We start from the raw sequence: 20841 nt of genomic DNA on the forward strand, positions 1-20841 counted from the left end.
GTGGGAGCAGGGGACCAGGCTGGCTGATGCAAGGTGGCCCTCCCAGCCCAGAGAGATGGATGCTGAGGTGGAACCTCACTGCAGGATGGGAAAGGGGGGCTGGTTGGACCCTGGTGCTGAGGTTTGATGTGTCTGGGCCATTTTTGCTCCCTGCTGTTGAAGGTGGTGCAGATTGGCAGCAGTTGGACTCCGAGCTTCAAAAGGAGATCCTGACCATTTGGCCTCACCTCTCCCAGAAGATGCTTGACCTGCTGGTACCCATGCCAAAAAGTGAGTCTGTGTGGGGGCTGTCATTGCTTTCAAATTCCCCTCATCCCCACAGCAACTTCTTCCCAAAGGGAGGTGGGGACTGGCCAGACCCATCCCCAGCTCAAGGAGAAGTGGAGGAAGGGTTTGTTCTGCCTTGTTCTGTTTGGCTGCTTGGGAGCTCTCTGGAAAAGCACCCGGTTTGCAGGGATCTACTCCTGCCAAAGCCACAGCCTCCTGTGAATGCTCTCTGGGGAGCAGGGTGGGAGGCTGAGCACACCTGATGAGATGATGAGGGTGTGTGCCTTGGTGGCTGAGGGTGATGATGATTTCAAACATCTCCATCTATTTTATCCCCATGGGGAGTGTCTGGGTGCTCTGAACTCTCTTTTTTAGAGTGGTGAGAAGAACTTGAGGGTCACCAGGGTATCCCAGAGCAGGGCTCTTCCCAAGATCCACTTTGGTGCTTTATTTTACAACACAAATGACCCCATTTTGTTCCCTCTCATGCTCCCAGCCTCTGACCTGACTGTTGGGAAAATATATGCAGCCATGATGATCATGGATTACTACAAGCAGAGCAAGGCAAAGAAGCAGAGGCAGCAGCTGGAGGAGCAGGTGAGGCTCAGCCAGGGCAGGACAGGAATGTTCAGATCACCCTCTCTGCTTTCCCACCACCTCCCAGCCCAAACATGCATCCATGGGGTGAAAACAACAGCTCAGGTTGGGGCTGGGGACTACAATGCGTGTCTGTGATCATCCTCAGTCCCTGACAGGGAGCATGAGCATGGTGTCCTCTTTCTCTGAGTGGTGGGAGCTTGGCTGGGGAAGCACTGGATGTTCCCCCACGTTTCCTACAGGCTCAGTTTCTCCCTTTCCCCAATGCAGAAGAATGCCCCCATGTTCCAGCGCATGGAGCCGTCCTCTCTGCCACAGGAGATCATCTCCAATGCCAAGGCTCTGCCGTACCTCCAGCAGGACACCCTCTCAGGCCTGTGAGTGCTGCCCTGCCACTTTCCTGCTCCTGCAGCCCTTCTTTCCTTCTTGGAGCTGGCACTGGGCTGCAGAAAGGGTAAAATTGCTGCTGGGAGCAGGAAGGAATCTCCTGGCACCAAGCTTTTGCAGGATTCCAGGTACCTGGTGTGTGTCAGCACCGCCAGCAGCAGCCAAGGTGGGACAAGGGGATGGCCAGGGGTCTGTGGATGCTGCTCCTGCAGGAAGGGTGAAGCTGGACCCCAGGAGCTGTTGAGCAGTGCAGGTCACTGGGGGATTCCAGCACCCTGGCTGGTGGGAATGAGCTGATAAGGGTTTCTGTCACTGCCCTTGGGATGTCCCACTGCTGCTGCAGGACTCGGGGCCCTGGTGTCCTCTCCTGCCTTGGGGCACCACTTCAGCTCTCCAGGGAACTTGATATTTGCTCAAACACGGGGTCTCAGCAGCCTGGGGGGGCAGGCAGGGGGCTCCCCAGCTCTGAGCTACAGGAGAGGTGGTCCCAGGGTGGTGGGATCACCTGCCTGAAGCTGGGCTGTGTTTGCAGGAGCAGCCGAGGTGGGTTCCCCTCGCTGAGCCCGCTCTCGCCACAGGAGATCTTCCAGCTGGCGTGCATGGATCCAGCCCAGGAGCAGTTCCAGGAGCACCAGTCTCTGGTAAAGTCATGCACTGCTCCTCTGCAGCCCCAGCATGGATGCTGGTGGGCACGGGGAGGTGTGGGGAGCGAGCACAGCTCAGGGATGGCAGCAGATCCAAAACGGGACAAATATCCCTGGATGTCCTGGCACTGGGGACACAGCCATGCCTGGACCTGCCCGGACCCGTGGGGCCAGGCAGCACAAGTGCTTTTGGGGTGAGAGCCATGACCAATGTCCTGCAGTAAAATATCCTTCTCTCCACAGGCTATTTTTTCCACTGAGCACTCATGTCAGTGGGTTACCCCGTGCTGAGTGATGGTATCTGATGTTTTCGGATTTCGTGTCCATTTTGTTGTCAGTGGTGCTGTCCCCAGTCCCCCCAGCCAAGCTGTCAAACTGTCTCCAGCAGGAGCAGCCCTCCCTGGCCTCCTGTCTGTCTGTGTGTGTATATATATATATCACACATATTTATATATATCACACATCTCTATATATCACACATCTCTCTATGTCTGCGTTCCTGCACCACCCGGCGCAGTGTGGCACCGCCCTGTGTCCCCAGCCTGTGTCCCCAGGGTCTGCAGCTCTGTGTCACCTGTGTATGACACAGGCAGGTGTCCCCTGCCTCGGCCACCCCAGCCACGTGGGGAGGGGGCAGATCAGACTCCCCCTGCCCCCATAAAGTCCCCTCCCAGTGACCCCTCCAGGATCACTCTGTGCCCATCTCCTCGACACCGTGAGGGAACGTGAGCATCCACAGAGTCCCCTAAAATCTAAAATTAACCAAAGCTTTTAAGTGTTATGGGCAGTGTGTGCTTTTTTAACAGGAATGTGGCCAGGAAGATTTGATTTTTTTTTAAATTCCTATCCATTTGTCCCTTTGGGGTTAAACCCTGAGCAGCCAGGGTGCCCCAGACCCAGGCAGGGTTTCCACTGTCACTGCAGAGGTGCAAGGGCCATCAGGCAAGCCTGAAGCACCACATCAGGGCTCACCTGGGGACTGTGAACTGGAGGGTATTTTTCAGTGGCAATGTGATGAATTCTACTGGCTTCGACCCTGTTTTTCATAGAATCATCAAATAGTTTGGGTTGGAAGGGACTTTTTAAAGCTTATCTATTTCCAACCCTCCTGCCATGGGCAGGGACATCTTCCACCAGATCAGGTTGCTCAGAGCCCCATCCAACTTGCCCTTGAACACTTCCAGGGAGGGAGAATCCACCACCTCTCTGGGCAACCCGTGCTAGTGTTTTACCACCTGTTTTTGACCAACCTAAATTCTGCCCCTGGCTGAGGAAGCAGGGCTGTCCCCTTGCCAAGAGGGCCAAAGCAGCGTGCTGCCCTGCTCCAAGCCCATCCCAAGAGCTTGGCTGTGTGTTTATTTCCAGGAGCCAGAGGTTAGGGAGTTTCAAAGAGTGCAGCCCTCTAACCGTGGCAGCTACCTTCCCGTGGACACTCAGGACCACGCTGTCTCTGGGAGGGCCTCCTCCATGCCTCGTCTCACTGTGGATCCCCAGGTAAAACCAGGCAAAGCCCCCACAGGTGATCAAAGCCTGCCAGATAAGGCTGGGCCTTCTCTGTGCTGACCCCCGTGGCATTCCCAGCACCCTGACACCGGAGCTTCTCCCCTTCTCTGGGTGCTGCACAAGCAGGAGAGCTGCTGTTGCCCTACAAGGGGGACACTGGCAGCAGAGAGCAGCCTGGGGGATCCATCTCCAGGCTCGTGGGGGAGGTCCAGGATCATGTTGTCCCCCTCCTTTCCTGCAGCCCTGGGCACTGGCTGAGGTCTGAGGAGCCCCAGCCCAGCTGTCAGATGACCACAGGTGATGAAAAGCCTTCGTCCTTTGCCATTGTCCCAACACGTGCTCTGTCTGTCCAGGGGAACCCAGGCCACGTCTCACCTCCTCATCTGTCTGCCTGGTTTCTCTGTTGTTCTGTCCTGTGCTCAGCCTCCCCACAGACACAGATTTTTTTGGGGTTTGGTGTTTGCTGTGAAGTCTCTGGCTCTGCTGTCTCACCTTGGTGCAGGCACCAAGTCCTGGCGTGGCACTTTGTGGGGGTGTGAAGACAAAGGGAGGCTTTGTCTCGTGGGCTTTCTTGGTCATTCAGCAGCAAAGGAGGTGACCAGAAGGAGGGGATGGGAGCAGGAGAGGTGAGAGGAGATGGAGAACAGCCTGAGGCTGCAGTGGCAGAGAGCTGCTAGAACTAAGCAAAGGAAGTATGGAAGGAGGTGATGTTTTCCCCATAACATGTGAAAACACAGGGTGTAACGAGGGGAGAAGGTAGGAAGGAGAAGCATGGGAGGCAGGAAGAAAAGGAAAGGGAAGATAAAACAACAGCATGAGCGGGGAGATAGGGAAGGAGTGCAGGGGAAAGGGCTGGGGATGTGGGAATAAAGGAAGAGTAGGGAGGTGTGTGGATGTGGTGGTGGCTGGAAAGATGAACCCAGAGCAAGGGGCACTGGGGGACCCCTCTCTGCCAACAATCTTTTCAAGGATTGCTCCTCTCCACCCTGCTTTCCAAGTGGGGAGGGATGCTGGGGAGGCAGCAATGCTCTGGTGCCCTCTGTGTCCCCACACAGAGCAGGAGGTGCTGCTGCTCTCCCCCAGCCCCTGGGCTTGGCTCTGCCCGTGCAGCACAGCTCCAGCCCTCTGGGGAAGGGCAGCCCACCAGCTCCGAGGCCAAACCCCGCATTCCTCCCACCCATGCTTTGTGCAGAGGTTATCTGGGGGGGCTCTTCTCAGGCTGGCTGCCCCCACCCCGAATCTCCCCATCCCACAGCGTGGCCATCCCCGTGCTGGGGGTGAACGGGTTCCTCTTGTCCCCCAGCCCTGCCTGGCGCTAATGCTCTCCCCGGCTGGCCGGGGTTGCTTGCAGGTGGTGACAGACACCAGCTCCATGCGGAGATCCTTCTCCACCATCCGGGACAAGCGGCCCAACAGCTCCTGGCTGGATGAGTTCTCCATGGAGCGCAGCAGTGACAACACCTACAAGTCCCGCCGGCGCAGCTACCACTCCTCGCTCCAGCTGTCCGCCCGGCGCCTCAACGCCGACTCGGGTGAGCCCAAAAACCCCCAAAAACCCCTCCAGAGCTGAGCTGCCGCAGAGGGGGTGGTGCTGGGGGCTGACGTGGGTGTCCTGCAGGCCACCGGTCCGAGGGGCACCGCTCGGGCAGGGAGCGGGGCCGGTCCAAAGAGCGCAAGCACCTGCTGTCCCCGGACATCTCCCGCTGCAACTCCGAGGAGAGGAGTCCCCAGGCACAGGAGGAGTCACCGGAACGGCGGCGTGAGTCACGGTCACCCAGCGAGGGCAGGTCACAGACACCCAGCAGGCAGGTGGGTAACAGGGATCCATTCCTAAGTGCAAAGGAAAAATAGGAAGATAAGCCCTGGTTCTGGGAGGTCTGAACCGTCTCATCTCCTGCTGGTGGCATCTCTGTGTCTCCTGTGCACCCTGCAGAGTATTTGGGGTTGGATCTCATTCTGATCCTTTTGCTGCTATGGCATCTGCTCCCTGCCAAAGTCAGGTGTGCCAGCCTGGAGGTGCCAGTGTTTGAGTGAGCCTGAAGCCACCCATGGAGATGCCAGCCATGGCAAGCTATCAGCTCTTCCTAGGGTGGGTTTGGGAGGGCTTTTTGCTTCTGACCACCAAGAGCATAGAATCATAGAGTAGCCTGAGTTGGAACAGAGCACAAGGGTCATCGAGTCCAACTCAGAATCCCACCATGGGCCTGAGAGCATTGTCTGAAAGTGTCTTGAGCTCTGTCAGTCTTGGTGCTGTGACCACTTCCTTGGGGAGCCTTTTCCAATGCCTGACCACCCTCTGGGTGAAGCACTTTTTCCAAATATCCAACCTAAACCTCCCCTGTCACAGCTTCAGGCTGTCCCCTTGGGTCCTGTCACTGGTCACCAGGGACATCAGTGCCTGCCTGTGTGCTTCTCTTTGTGGGAAGAGCTGCAGACCACAATGAGCTCGTGGGGCAGGGATGGGGCTGAGTGACCCTTTCAAGACAGAGGCAGCTTCCATGGGTGGTGTGGTGTTGAGGTCCCCAGGACGAGGTGAGAGATGAGAATCTGACTCCATATTCTTAGAAGGCTGATTTATATTATATTATATTATATTATATTATATTATATTATATTATATTATATTATATTATATTATATTATATTATATTATATTAAAACTATATTAGAGAAAGGGAAAAGATACATCAGAAGGCTAAAACAAGAATGATAAAAACCTGTGACAGACCAGAAAGTCAGACACAGCTGGACTAGGATTGGTCATTAAGTTAAAACAATTCAAATGCTGGGTAAAGAATTCTGCAAATCACATTCCAAAGCAGCAAAACATGGAGAAGCTGAGGCTTCTCATCTTTGCCAGGAGAAGAAATCCCGGCAAAGGGATTTTTCATAAAGTAAAGGAAAAAAGCTCAGGATGTGGGGAGAGTGTGGTGGTGTTCTCAGGGGTCTCAGGATGAGGGATGAGATGAGAATCTTGACTCTATGTTTCAGAAGGCTGATTATTATTTTATGACATATATTATATTAATAGAAAATTATATATTAGAACTATACTAAAAGAATAGAAGAAAGGATTTCATCAGAAGGCTAGGAAGGAATAGAAAGGAAAGGAATGATAATAAAATCTTGTGACTGACCAGAGAGTCCTAGACAGCTGGACTGTGATTGGCCATTAATTAAAAACAACCCCATGAGACCACTCACAGATCCACCTGTTGCATTCCACAGCAGCAGATAATTATTGTTTACATTTCGTTCCTGAAGCCTCTCAGCTTCTCAGGAGAAAAGATCTTAATGAGAGGATTTTTCATAAAATATGTCCATGACATGAGAGGGTGTGGTGTGGTGTGGTGTGGTGTGGTGTGTGGTTGTCACAGACATCTTTTATGAAAAATCCTTTCTTTAGGATTTTTCCTCTTGAGAAGCTGAGAGGCCTCAGGAACAAAATGTAACCAATGGTTATCTGCTGCTGTGGAATGCAACAGGTGCATCTGGGATTGGTCTCATGTGGTTGTTTCTAATTAATGGCCAATCACAGTCAGCTGGCTCAGACAGAGAGCCACAAGCCTTTGTTACCATTCTTTCTTTTTCTATTCTTAGCTAGCCTTCTGATAAAATCTTTTCTTCTACTCCTTTAGTATAGTTTTAATATAATATATATCATAAAATAATAAATCAAGCCTTGTGTAACATGGAGTCAGATCCTCGTCTCTTCCCTCATCCTCAGACCCCTGTGGACACAGTCACATGCGGCGTGGTTTGGTGTGGTTTGGTTTGGTGTGGTGTGGTGTGGTTTGGTTTGGTTTGGTTTGGTTTGGTGTGGTTTGGTTTGGTGTGGTGTGGTTTGGTTTGGTGTGGTGTGGTTTGGTTTGGTGTGGTTTGGTGTGGTGTGGTGTGGTTTGGTTTGGTTTGGTGTGGTTTGGTTTGGTTTGGTGTGGTGTGGTTTGATTTGGTTTGGTGTGGACTGGCTTCCACCACAAACACCTGAGAAATCCAACAACTTCCCACTCCTTCCCAAACTCCTACACTACCCATACTAGGTCTCATTCTGGCTGCCACCAGAAAATCAGCCCAATTCGGCCTCCACCCATGGCTCCCAGTTGCTACAGAGGGACCAACCCCCGTATCCACCCTACTCCACTCCAGCACAATAGTAGTAGCATAGTCCAGTGTAGTGTGGTGTGTGGTTTGGTGTGATGTGCTGTGGTTTGGTGTGGTGGTACTGTGCCAAGAAGAGCTCAGGGGAGGATGAAGGCAGTCACCTTCTCTGGACCCCCCTGAGCTGAGCTTTACCCTGTGTGTCTCACAACACCAAGGACTAAGCCCACATGACCTGTACTAGGGACTGCTTTTATCCTGCCCTTCACTTTGGGCGAGTTTCCCTTTATTTCCCAAATGCTGACAGATCTGCTTTTCACTTCTCTGGCTCATGAAGTGATGAGAAGTTTTTTCAGTGGGAAGTGTGGAGTTCCAGGAGATGGCCCAGCTTTGAGAGCACTTCCTGAGTGTGGTGTGGTGTGGGTTGGTGCGATGTGCAGTGGTTTGGTGTGGTGTAGTGTGGTGTGGTGATGTGTGGTGTGATGGGGTGTGGTTTGGTGTGGTTTGGTGTGGTGTGGTGTGGTTTGGTGTGGTGTAATGTGGTGTGGTGATGTGTGGTTTGGTGTGGTGTGGTGTGGTGTGATGGGGTGTGGTGTGATTTGGTGTGGTGTAATGTGGTGTGGTGATGTGTGATGGGGTGTGGTTTGATGTGGTGTGGTGATGTGTGGTGTGGTGTAGTGTGGTTTGGTGTGGTGTGGTGATGTGTGGTGTGGTGTGGTGTGGTGTGATGGGGTGTGGTGTGGTTTGGTGTGGTGATGTGTGGTGTGATGGCGTGTGGTTTGGTGTGGTTTGGTGCGTGTTGCTGCCTGCATTGCCCATGGTGTCCCGGTGCCTTGCAGGGCATGGGCTCCCTGAGCGAAAGCTCCATCCCCTCCATCTCGGACACCAGCACTCCCCGGCGAGGCCGCCGCCAGCTGCCGCCGGTGCCCCCCAAGCCGCGTCCCCTGCTGTCCTACGCCTCCATGCTGCGGCACGCCGGGGACACCTCTCCCCCGGCCGACGAGAGCGAGGGCGGCTCTCCGCTGCTCTCCTCCAGCCTGGATCCCAGCGCGGCCGGCCCGGCGGAACCTTCCAGCTCTCCGGCGGGCAAGCAGAGCCGGCAGTCCACGCCGCAGCGCTACATCTCGGAGCCCTACCTGGCGCTGCACGACGACTCGCACGCCTCAGACTGCGGTGAGGAGGAGACGCTCACCTTCGAGGCGGCCGTGGCCACCAGCCTGGGCCGCTCCAACACCATCGGCTCGGCGCCGCCGCTGCGGCACGGGTGGCAGATGCCCAACGGGCACTACCGCCGGCGGCGGCGAGGCGCGGCGCAAGGCGTCATGTGCGGGGCCAGCATCGACGTGCTCAGCGACACCGAGGAAGATGACAAGTGCTAGAAGCTGCCCCCTCTGTCCCCCGAGCCTCAAACCCGCGCCCCGACCTCGCCTCGGCTGCCTCCCCGTCCATCCCGCCCTGCCCTTCTCCGATGCATGCTCTTCGCCGCGCCTGGGAATGAAACTGAAAAACCAAAACCAAACGCAGGGGGAAAAAACAAAAAAGAAACAAAACAGAGCAAACAAAACAAAACAAAAAAACCAACCAACCAAACAAAAAAGCCCCCACCCCAAACCGACCGGAAAGGAGAGAAAAAAACCCACAAATCACAACGAAAAAGAAAAGAAAGGGGAAAAAAAAGTCTTTGTGCAAAAAAAAAAAAAATTAAAATCTGTTGAGTTTCAGTTATTATTATCACTTTTTTTTTCTGCACAGAGAAGCATTTGATGGGCAGCAGAGCGGCCTGGCCAGGTTGGAGTGCTGGGGGACAAGGGAGAGCCCCCCCCCGGCCGGAGCCCCGCTCCCTGCCCCGAGGGGATCCCCGGGAAAGCTCATCCCAAGGGATTTTCTGCTCCCTATGGCCGGAGAGTCCCAGCAAAGGGATGCAAGGGACCCACCCCCTTTGCTCTGTCGCTTGGGCTTGTGCTGCTGTGGCTTTGCACTTCCCTCCCCGAGGGTCTCATCCTGCCTGGAAAAGGGGCAGGATGTGACCGTGGGGGCAGGGGATGAGGGGTTGGGATGCACCCAGACAGAGCAGAGGGGGCAGAACTGGTTTGTACTGGGGGTGGGGGGCTCAGTGCTGCCGGATGTACCCTGTGTCCCACCGACATATATTTATTTATATACTGAGAACTCTAGGTGTGCCTGTGTGTGTATATACGGGGTGTGTGTGTGTATATATATTTATATGCTGTATATATAAAGATATACACATACATAGATTTGTTTTAATCACCTGACAATGCTGGCCAGTCCCTTGGGGCTCCTGCACCCTGCTTTGGTGGGGGCAGGACTGAGCCTCCCTGGGGGGCTGCTGTACAGAGCATTGGGAATGTCACCTTGCTCCCTTCTCCCAGGTGTTTCCAGCTCTGGGAATTGCATTTTCTCTCTCAGAGATGGCTGTGGCAAGGGCTCCTCGGGCAGCTCGGTGCCTGCAGGAGGGGGATGCCCAAGGGATGAGGACAGAGCTGTCCCAAGGAGAAGGCAGTGCCAAGGGGGTAATGGCAAACCTCTCTCTCAGAGGCCTCTGCTTGTTTTCCCAGGAAAAGAAGAAATCCATGTCTGCAGGGGAGTGAAGACGTTGTGGGTGCATGATGTACCTTTAATATCTTTCCTCCGGGCACAGGCATTGGGGTTTGGCACCAGCCCTGCCTCAGTTTCCCCTGCAGCCATGACCTGTGCCCTCTCCGGAGGCCTGGCCCCCCTTTGGAGAAGGGCTGCCATGGGGGGCTGGCTGTGCAAACCCCACGGCCCCGGTGTGGGAGCAGGTGGGTGCCCAAGAGCTGGGGAGACTTGGGGAAGGAGCATTGTCCTGAGCAGGGAGGCTCAGCCCTCCTGCAAACACTGACAATGCAGAACAGGAGCACCTTCCAGCTCCAGTCATTAATTTATCTGCTAATTAAGTGCTGTCAGCTCTCAAGGATCCATGCAGTGGGCGCAGTGCTGTGCCCAGGGAGGTGCTGCTGGTGGCCCGTGGGGATGGGTGGCTCACCCTGGTGGCCAGTGCTGTGTTTCTGCTATGAGCTGTGTCTGCTGTCAGCCCCAGCGTGGTCTGGGGAGCTGGAGGGTGCTGTGCCTTTGGAGCCTCAGGGAAGGGTTTGTTCTGAGGGCTGGAGGATGCTCTGTGTGTTTGGACCAGATGTGGTGGCTGTAAGTGGAGATGGGACGTGGGGATGGGCAGGGGAAGGCAGTACAGCCCTCACCCTGCCCTTCCTCCTGCCCATGGCTTTGCTTTGCTGCAGGTTGTTGTGGTCTGGGTCTTTGGGGCTGCTGTGCAGCTGAGCAGCAGCTCTGGCCAGGCTTTGCTTTGGTCCTGGATAGCTCATGCCTTCTTCCTGATGGAAAGGTGCACAAAGTGCCCTGCTCCTGCATGTGCAGACCATGCCCTGACCGCTTTGTGAGCTCCCCGAGGGAGCTCTGCTTTGTGAGAAGCAAATCCCTGTGGCTCTGAAGGCTTCCAGCTCCAGGGCTCGTGCATGGACCAAACCCCCCCTTTCCCATGGCCTAAAGTGCCCCCTGTGCCCCCTGAGAGGCCCCAAAGCTCCTCCTGCCTCCAGCGGTCCCTGATGCTGGGGGCCACCTCTGCTGCTTCCCAAACCTGCCCAGGGATCCAAAAATTCCACAGGCTCAGATCCTGCATACCCCCCTCTGTCTCCATGGGACAAACCCTGTCCCGTGCAGCCGTGGGGAAGGTCCCTGGTGGCTGGGGACACGGGCACTGCCTGGTCCCTTCCAGCCATCCGTGAGCAGCTCGTGGCTTCCAGCCCGAAGCCTCCGGAGCTCTGGAATTTGGGAGAGCCGGGTCTGAGCGGGGACAGGGGACGCGGTGCTGCCGGGGGCAGGGGAAGGCGATGCCGTACCTGCTCTAAATATAGGTGTCGGGATCGTCTCCTTCTAAATGCGGAAAGGTGTCTGACAATGCGCCGGGCTCTGAGTAAGAGCCCGCGGAGGGGACGGGAGGAGGCGGCTTTTTGTGTCTGTGCCTGGCGGGTGGGAGGGAGGCAGCGATGCTCTCCGAGCGGGGGCACGTTCCATGCGGATTTCCAGCTTTTTGGGCGCTTTTCTTTCCTCCAGCCCCGGGCATGGGGCCGGCGAGCGGTGTTGGTGGCACAGGATGGGGCACAGCCCCCGCGGGCTGCCACCGCCCGAACCGCAGCTCTCTGGCATGTCAGCCCTGCGTTCAACTAACAGTACAGAAACTGTGTGCGATACAGCACAGCCCCTTTTCGCCCGGAAGGGGCCCGAAACTGCCCCGTTCTGCCTCTCCCGGAGCAGCCGCAGCGCTGGGGACAGGCAGGGAGCGGCGGGGACACGGTGGCACCTGCACAGCGCGTCTTTGAAACCAAAAACACCCCCGGGAGAACCAGGGGAGAACCGAGGGGGGAACCCAAACTGGCCCCGAGGCACCACCGCAGCCCGTGCCTTGCTTTTCAAGGCGCTGGACTGGGCTTTGCTGCTGTGCAATCTCTCCTCTGTGGAATTTCGGACATTCCTGCAGCCTCCCGGCACCAGGACTGTGCCACTCGGAGGCAGGATGGGCAGGGGGGATGGATTTATGGATTTCAATCTCTGCCTGCAGAGGACATGCCCTGGGCAGGCAGGAGTTCACCAGGGGCGTGCAATCGGTTCCCAGTTGGGTGCTGGGACTGGATTGGAAGCCCTGCAAATCTCCCTGTGGTGGGTGTGTGAGGAGGGGTGGCAGCCCTGGCACACAGAGCCCAGCTGTGCCATCCTCCTGTCCCCCCAGGAGAGCTTGGATGGCAGAGCCCCCCAGGCGTGGGGCTGCTGTCTCTCCTGGGGAGGGGGAGTGGGAGATGCTCTGCCTCCATCCCCCAGGCTCTGGGGTGGGATGTTGTAACATAAGCTGCTCGTTTGGACCCAAACGGGGAACCGAGCTGACCACCACCAATGTACAACTCCTCAATGTTTTTTGTCAAAAGGAAAGAAAAATAAAACCTTGTTGTAAAGAACTGCTGCAGGCTTGGTCTCGTTGGCACTCCCCACTCCGTGCTGGGGGGGCTGTGGGGACTCTGGGTAATGTCATGGACCCCTGAAAAGGTCCCCTTGGCAGGGAGGGGGAGGCACACAGCCTGTGCTGGCACTGCCATCCTGTGGGATGGGGTGTTCTGCAAGCCCAGGCAGGGTGGGGGGCTGTGGAGGAGAGGGGCAGGGAGGATATTGAGATATCCTGGGCTAGCTGTGGCTCAGACCCGGCTGTTTCCAGACACACAGAGGGGTACTGGGCCCTGGGGGACTGGGGGAGCCAGGGCCAGGAGCCTGAGGAGCTGTTAGTGGTGGCACTGCAGCAAAGGGGCCAGGGGAAGCCAAGGGTGTCACGGTGCCATCGGTGCCATGGTGTCACTGCAGGAATGCAAGGCAGCAGCAGCCTGCACCTTGGGCTTGGAAAGCCTGCTGGGATCTGTGCCTTGGGGGCATCCAAAGAGCTTGGCCACCCCTCAGAGATGCCAGGGTGCTGCAGATGCTGTTGCCTGGTCCAGAGCTTGTGGGTGAGTTGTAAAGCAAAGATGCTGAAGTCACATCTGCTTTTTTTGTTAAAGCAGGAAAAGTTCTCCAGCAGCCAGGGGTGAGGCAGCAGCCTGTGGCAGCCTGCAGGCTGAGCTGGGGTGACAGGGATGCCTTGTGGCTTTCCAGGAACACTCTCCTTCTCTCCCTGTACTGTGCCAAGAAGAGCTCAGGGGAGGGTGAAGGCAGTCACCTTCTCTGGACCCCCCTGAGCTGAGCTTTACCCTGTGTGTCTCACAACACCAAGGACTAAGCCCACATGACCTGTACTAGGGACTGCTTTTATCCTGCCCTTCACTTTGGGCGAGTTTCCCTTTATTTCCCAAATGCTGACAGATCTGCTTTTCACTTCTCTGGCTCATGAAGTGATGAGAAGTTTTTTCAGTGGGAAGTGTGGAGTTCCAGGAGATGGCCCAGCTTTGAGAGCACTTCCCGAGGCGATGAATGCAATGACAGCCCAGCAGTTTTTTCCAGGCTGGGAAGTGAGTTCCCATTTTATAGCCAAAAAAGTGATCTGCAGTCCTGACTGTGGGGAAGGCTCTGCAGGGTGGTGATGCCACCTTCAGCTCTGAGGCCTTTGCAGCGCTGCTGGAAGCAGTTTGAGGAGAGGATGTCCTCCTGTGTGGGCCAGAAGTGCTGCATTAACATTCCTCGAAGTGCTGTTTTAAGTATGAGCTGCTCCAAAAGCTCTGAAAGCCTCTGGAATATGCAGGTCTCTGATGGACATCCCATGGAACCCCCACCTTGGCTGAGTGGTGGATGCAGCAGCTTGAGTGCATCACCACCTCTAGCACATTTCCCCAAATCCCCTAAAAATATCTGGGGCCATGGAGAAGACACCCAGAGCAATGCAGAGGCAGAGCTTCACCCTCACAAGGGAAACTGGTGCTGCAAAACAGGGAGCCTTGGCTGTGGGAGAGCCAGAGCTCTGCCTGGCAGGCACAGAGGCTAAAAAAAGCCCCTTGACAAATGGAACAGAAAGGTTAAAATTATCTGTACATCATCTGAATAACAATGGCGATGCAGATTGTACCTGCTTATAATAGCTCCAGGAGACAGGGGATAAATTGGGAACAAAAGTACCCCTGAAACAGATGCGGCTGCCAGAAGTGCTGGGGCTGCTCCTCCTTGGGGAGCCACTGGGGGCAGGGCCACCAGAGCCCAAAATCCTGGTCTGGGAGTGCTCCAGGACCTTTCCAAGCCCCTGTCCCAGCCCAGGCTCTGGGGATGTGGGAGCAATCCCAGCCCCTGGTACTGCTGTGCACAGCCTGGGGGACACCAGCAGTCCTGTGCTGGCACAGCTGCACATCATCACCCTCTAACCTGGGTCTTCCCCCTGGGAAAAGACCTTCCTGGGAGGAGAAGGATGGATTCCTCATCATGCTGGACTTTTTCTGTCTCTGTCTCTGCCCCACTTTCCCTCCTGCACAGCCAAATGAAAGCCCATGGCACGGGGTGTGTCTGTAGCTCTGCAGGTTCAGGCACTTCTCTAAAATATTCCTGGATTATTTTACAGGCAGAATGTCAGCAATTGTGCATCCCTGCAAGGGAAGCCTGGCTCTGGGTCCTTTGGTCAAACATCTGCTCCCTCCTCCAGCAAAACAAGGGAAACTTGGCCATGAGGCTGCTACAGCCAAACCCAAACCCCTTGGGCCTGCAAAGGACGAGAGGAGGGGGCAGGAACTTGAAAGAATGAACTCTTTCCTCTTCCTTTTCCCCATCCTAACAAGGTGTTTAAATTCCATGGGTTCAAGGAGGAGGGGGCAGGGTTTGCTCCCGCTGGGGGCACAGCTGATGGCTCAGATCTCGGATCAGAGCCGCCTCCTTCCCTTCCTTTTCCTTCCTCTGGTGGCACTTCCAGCACACCGAGGATGTGCGTGGGCTCTGAACAGGGGCTGGTGCTTACTCACAGCGGCAGCCACGTGGAGCTGCCGGCTCATGGGCTGCCACAGCACTAGCAGCTCCTTGGGACAGCCCTCCCCCGTGCCAGGAGCATCCCCCCATTCCTGCCAGGAACATCTACCTGTTGTCTTATTTATCAATGTTGTCTTATATATATATATATATATATATATGTATCAAGAGTTCTATTGTCATTATAGTGCAAGGATTCCATATCACCAGAGTTTTGTACCTCCATAATGTTTCTCACAGGCAGCTCCTCTGAGCACTGACCATTCCTGGTCCTTGCAGCAGCCATCTGACTCCAGACCCCACCAATCCACTCTTTTATACCACTGTTCTTATTGGCTACAGGTGTGGCCTGTTCAGATCAGGCTGCTCCTAATCTTTAGTGATTGGTTCAGCTGCAACTCTTTAGGGGATAAGATTCCATTCTATACCACCTTCCTTTACCCATACTGTATCCCCCTACAATTCCCCCTTTTAATGAAAGAGTTGCAGCATTTCTAGAAGTACAGATTCAAATAAATTAACATTATGACATATTTATATATTTCATTTAGAACTAAGAGTTGTACAAATGTTCAAACAGCATATTTGTATATATATATAGTACATATATATATTTCTAAATGTTAGTTCAGCTTTATAGCTTTTCTCAGTTTACAAAGTACTCATATTTAACAAACACTAATAGCTGTAATTGATATATTTTGCTAATAGTTTAGTACTCAAATCCTGGTTCCCCAATCCACAGAGTTACATGGTTTAATCCCAAATCTCCACGGGTCATCCCAAATCCACAGGGCAATATAGTTTAGTCCCAAATCACATCAGGGTCACTATTTGTTGTCATATATATCAAGAGTTCTTTACCATTATAGTGCAAGGATTCCATATCCTCAGAGTTTTGTACATCCTTGATGTTTCTCACAGGCAGCTCCTCTGAGCACTGACTGTTCCTGGTCCTTGCAGCAGCCATCTGACTCCAGACCCCACCAATCCACTCTTTTATACCCCTGTTCTTATTGGCTACAGGTGTGGCCTGTTCAGATCAGGCTGCTCCTAATCTTCAGTAATTGGTTCAGCTGCAACTCTTTAGGGGATATGATTCCATTCTGTACCACCTTCCTTTACCCATCCTGTATCCCCCTACATCTACCCACCAACACCAGAGGTGTGTGTCCAAAAAGGAGACAGAGTCCTGTAAATTTATTTGAATAAAGGGAGAGGTCATGGGTATTTCTCATGGGGTCTCTCAAATTTTCAGAGGACACAGCCTCCTTTCTATCCCAATTTCCCTCTCTCTTTCCCCATTGGCTGAGCTACTTGAGAGGCACAGACTTCCCAAAATGCCTACTACCTAAGACCCCCCTTCTAATGCACACCCCCCCTTTTTCTTTGCCTTGTGTCTATCAGTGGAATTCCTATGAATTTGTGGTTCTTCCCATTGTTCCTTTCACCTCTCTGTATCTTACTTATCAGCAGACCCACAGCTTGTTTGTAAAGACAAATCTCCCTCATTCCATTCATCAAAGAGTTTCTTCTATCTCTCAGTGCTGGTTTTATCTACCAGCAGAGCTTGTTTGTAAACACAAATCTCTCATTCCTCTCACTCCCACAGGTGAGCATCCCCCCATGGATGAGCACCCCTCTGACAAACCACCCCATACAACCCCCCTCCTTTTCCCTATATTCCCCACTGGAATTATCCTCCCTGAAGGGCTGGAACAGCCTGGCCTGGCTCAGCACCTCTATTTTTTGTTCTTCTCATTTATTTCTGTCTCCTGGCACCGATCTGCCTTGCTCAGGGGTGTAGCTCTGCACATCTTCACTGGCTGTGTTTGCCAGGCACCACGGGGAGCAGGTGAAATCCCATGGAATTCCCTGCAAACTGACCCCTAGCCATGCACAGGAGAGCCAGCTGACTCCCAGGAGGTTTTTGGGAGCTCTTTTGTGTCACCTTTTGGCTTTACAGGCAGCAGGGAGCAAGGGGACAGGCAGGGCTGAGCTCACCTGCTCTCACAATCCCATCTCCTGCTGGAACTCCAGTGAGGAGCAAAGAGCCCACTGTTCATTTGACTTTGCTATTTCTGTGTAGATAATTAAAAATAACCCCAAACCAACACAATTCTGGCTTCTAAATGAATGCCAAAAAGCATGAATTGCTCTCCTTCCCCAGCTGGTACCTCCCTGTCCCCACGGCAGGCTGTCCCTGGCACGGGGCAGTGGGATGCTGGGAGGGCTGGCTGAGTGGGTGGAAATCATTTTGGCTGCAAATCACCCCAAACCATGCTCTGTGCTCAGCTCAGAGGCACTGCAGGGCTGAGCTGCCTGTCCCTGCAGTGTCCCTGCAGTGTCCCAGTGCACAGATGAGCTGCCACAGGGACCCTGGCACGGGTGTGACACCCCCAGTGGGCAGCTCCAGACCTCAGCAGAGGTACCAGTGATGCTTGGGGTGCAAGGCAGAGGCATCAGGGACAAGGATGGGTTATTTTTTAAAGCCAGGCCTGGGCCAGACTCTCTCTCTGCCTCCCACACACCCTCCCCAGGGACTCAGTGAATTTATGGAGCACTCTGCCACAGATGATGTGAGCTTCAGATTGATTTTCACAGATCTACAGAATCATGGCCATCATGAATGATGTGAGGAGTTGGTTTTTTTGGGTAATTTTTCCTTTCCAAAAGAGGAAGAGCAGAGAAGAAAATAAATCCAAGGTTATATTTCCCAGCAAAGTTTAATCCTATGGTATCAGGATTAAATAAGAGGGGTTTGTGCATCTCTGGGGCCTCTGGGTGAGGGATGCAGTGTGCAGCACCATCAGCCAGAGCCACGAGTCCTTCCCCCTTCCCTTGGCCTCTGAAATGTTGACAGGGGTCTACAAATATTCTTTATAATAATTTACTTCAGGGAAGTGCAATCAAGCTTATTTTGGGGGGTTTTTTGGTGGTTTTTTGTTTGTTTGTTTTGTTTCTGTTAGTTTTGTTTGTTTTCATGTTTAAATTTTATTTCGGTTTTCCTCACTGATCAAAGGGTGGCCCCCATTTACACAGCCATAGGTTTTCCAGCACTTGTCCCAGCCTGAGCCCCTCTTCCCCCAGCATGTGACACGGTGCTGGATCAGCAAGTCTCACCTCCTTAACAGCCAGGAGCTCGTTAGGAACCCAGCGTGAGCTGCTCGGAGGAGCTGTGAACGAGCAGAGCCTCCCCTGGCCCTTGGCAAAGGCTCCTCTCCCACCTCCCTGCAGGAATAGCGGCAGCACCTCCTGCAGCAGAGGCAGGGTGGCACGGGGGGGTGAGCAGGGATTCCTGAACCCACCCCCCCCGTTGGGAAGGATGAAAGCTTGACAGGAAGGTGTCACAGATATGGATGCTTGGCAGAAGGATTTTTGAGCGTAGAACCTTGTGAAAAACGCCAATGGCTTGTTTTTTTAAATTTTAAAAGTTTTATAGTAATAAAATGGTTATTAAAATAGCAATATAATTAAAGTAATAATAATTTGGACAATTTGGATTAGGACAATATGAGACAATAAGAACAAAGAGTTAAAGTCTGGGTACCTTTTCTGGGCAAAATAAGCCCGAAAAAGGACCCACGTTAACAGAGGATTAACCCTTAAAAGCAACAGCCTGTTGCATATTCATACACCTCATTCATGATGCATAAATTCCATTCAAACGCAGGATTCTGTCTGGGCAGTGTCAGCTTCTTCCTCTGAATGCTGATGGCATCTTCAGGACTGAGCAAGGCAGGAAGAAGTTCATTTCTTCTGATAAGGGAGCAATAAATTCTCTTTCTCTGAAAGAGTCAGGTGTCCTGTGGCTTCTATCTCAGTCCGACTCCTTTCTTTTGGAAAAAAGTATCCTACATAGCATAGTTTCTACTTTAACATTTTGTTATACCCTAAAACTATATCTACCACACTACTTAAGAACATTAATACAGCATCACTTTCTAATGTAACACATATAACATTCATTTTAATATTTGCAAAAAGCCAATCATAAAATACCCATTTTTCACAGCTGGCAATTCCCTGCTTTGCCCAGGGCTGGTTTTGTGGATGCAATAGTCTGCTCAGAGAGAGGGAAAGCTAGATAAACTTTCCCATGAATCAGTCTGGGAAACTTTAGAGAGCTAGAGAGAAATAAACTGCACCTGGTATTTGTAACAAGTTGTTTATACCCAAGGGGGTGTCATCTTAATTAGCCAATCATGTGAAATGCATTGATTAAATTACCAGGTCCACCTGTGTCAGACGAGGCTATAAAAGAAGATGTCTCAATAAACGTGAGACTTTTCATCCTTTTTGCCTTCTGATTGCTTTTGGAGTCTGTGTCATTTCTGACTCAAAAGTGAAGGTTTGGGAAGAGGGACATCTTTCCACCCACTTTTCCAACGGGATTAGCAGTCACATGTGCCAGCACTTCTCCTTGTCTTGGCCTCTTTTTTCCCTGCACGGGCTCCTCCAGCCTGTGCTAACGACAGCGATTTGGTGTTTGCCACCGCCGATGGTGTCACACACAGCCCGAGGGGTGGCTCTGAGCAGGGCTGGCTTCCCTCTGAGTGTGCCCAGGGAGCCCCTCCGGGTGCTGCAGAGCCCAGCAGCGCTCAGGGGAAAGAAACCTTTCTGCATTGTCACCCCTGGCCATAAAGCTGCTGCCCTCAGAAGCTCTGTCCCTGTCACCCCTTCACAGAATTCACACAGGATCACAGAATCACTGGGAGAGTCCTCCAAGATCATCGAGTCCAACCCAGCCCCAGCACCTCAACTCAACCCTGGCACCCAGTGCCACATCCAGGCTTTGTTAAACACACCCAGGCATGGGGACTCCAGCACCTCCCTGGGCAGCCATTCCAGAACTTTATCACTCTTTCTGTAAAAAACTTTATCCTGCTATCCAACCTGTATTTCCCTTGGTGCAGCTTGAGGCTGTGTGCTCTGGTTCTGTCAGTGCTGCCTGGAGAAAGAGCCCAGCCCCAGCTGAGCACAGGCACCTTTCAGGGGGTTATAGGGAGTGATAAGGTCACCCCTGAGTCTCCTTTTATCCAGGATAAACACCCCCAGCTCCCTCAGAACCATCCTTTGGAATGGTCAGCCAAAGCAAGAGGGCTGCAGGAAACTGCTGGAGAAGGAGATTTGGTGGATTTGCCGCCAGAATGTTTTAATTGTGTTTCACACAGTTTCCCCCTGCAGAAATCCTTTTTTTTTTTTTTGCCCTGCTGATGGGAGTTTAGGGCTGCTCTTGGTGGGGCTGAGCTGCTGCCCTATTTTGGCACACAAGTGACTGCAGCTCCAGTGAATTAACTCAGAGATGTTATTACAGCCTATGAGGACAGGTCAGGTTTCAGGCTGGGAAGGAAAAGCGGGTAAGTGCTGTTCTACAATCATCTCCTGGATGAAATCAGGCTGACAAATAGGCTTTCCCCCCCATATTCTGCCCCATTTCTGTGCTCACAGTGGAGGAGATGGCTCTGCAGCACTGCAGGCATGGGGGAGATGGGAGAATGCTGCCCCACAGCATGGGGAGAGGCTCCAGCAGCACCAGGAGGGAATCTGGCTCTTCTCCCAACAACAAAAACTTATTTTAGCTGGGAAATTGCAGGTCAGGGGGGTTAGACAGACCTCCCAGGCTGAATTTCACAGCCCTGAGTAGAAATGGTTGGTTTTGCCAGCGCTGCCATACGGAGAACACGCTGCAGCCAGGGAACACTGCATCCTCTGTTCCTGCAAACGCCTGTCAGGACAGCTTGAACAGAAAGCAGGGGCTGAGGCAGAGGGAGCTTCTTTGGTGTTTGCAATTCCTGATTCCCTGCAGGTCAGGATCTCCAGAAGGCCAGAACAAAGATCCTGTGCAGGAATGCAGAGCCCCAGAAAGCTG

At 53.3% G+C, this 20841-nt stretch overlaps 1 protein-coding gene across 6 annotated transcripts in view; it reads left to right on the forward strand.

Annotated features, from left to right (window-relative positions):
* Positions 1 to 12502, forward strand: part of CACNA1E (calcium voltage-gated channel subunit alpha1 E) — a 131527-nt gene extending 119025 nt beyond the window's left edge. For 5 of the 6 annotated variants that reach the window (XM_066556196.1, XM_066556192.1, XM_066556194.1 and 2 more), the window contains 8 exons: positions 163 to 270; positions 764 to 864; positions 1135 to 1241; positions 1784 to 1892; positions 3261 to 3389; positions 4750 to 4930; positions 5017 to 5207; positions 8336 to 12502. In XM_066556196.1, coding sequence (XP_066412293.1) covers positions 163 to 270; positions 764 to 864; positions 1135 to 1241; positions 1784 to 1892; positions 3261 to 3389; positions 4750 to 4930; positions 5017 to 5207; positions 8336 to 8875 — 1466 coding nt within the window. In that variant the 3' untranslated portion in view covers positions 8876 to 12502. The remainder of the gene's footprint in view (positions 1 to 162; positions 271 to 763; positions 865 to 1134; positions 1242 to 1783; positions 1893 to 3260; positions 3390 to 4749; positions 4931 to 5016; positions 5208 to 8335) is intronic. The other variant, XM_066556195.1, reaches the window with a different exon arrangement.
* Positions 12503 to 20841: the final 8339 nt, after the last annotated feature.

The sequence above is a fragment of the Molothrus aeneus genome, chromosome 9 (assembly GCF_037042795.1).
Source record: "Molothrus aeneus isolate 106 chromosome 9, BPBGC_Maene_1.0, whole genome shotgun sequence".
Lineage (NCBI taxonomy): Eukaryota > Metazoa > Chordata > Aves > Passeriformes > Icteridae > Molothrus > Molothrus aeneus.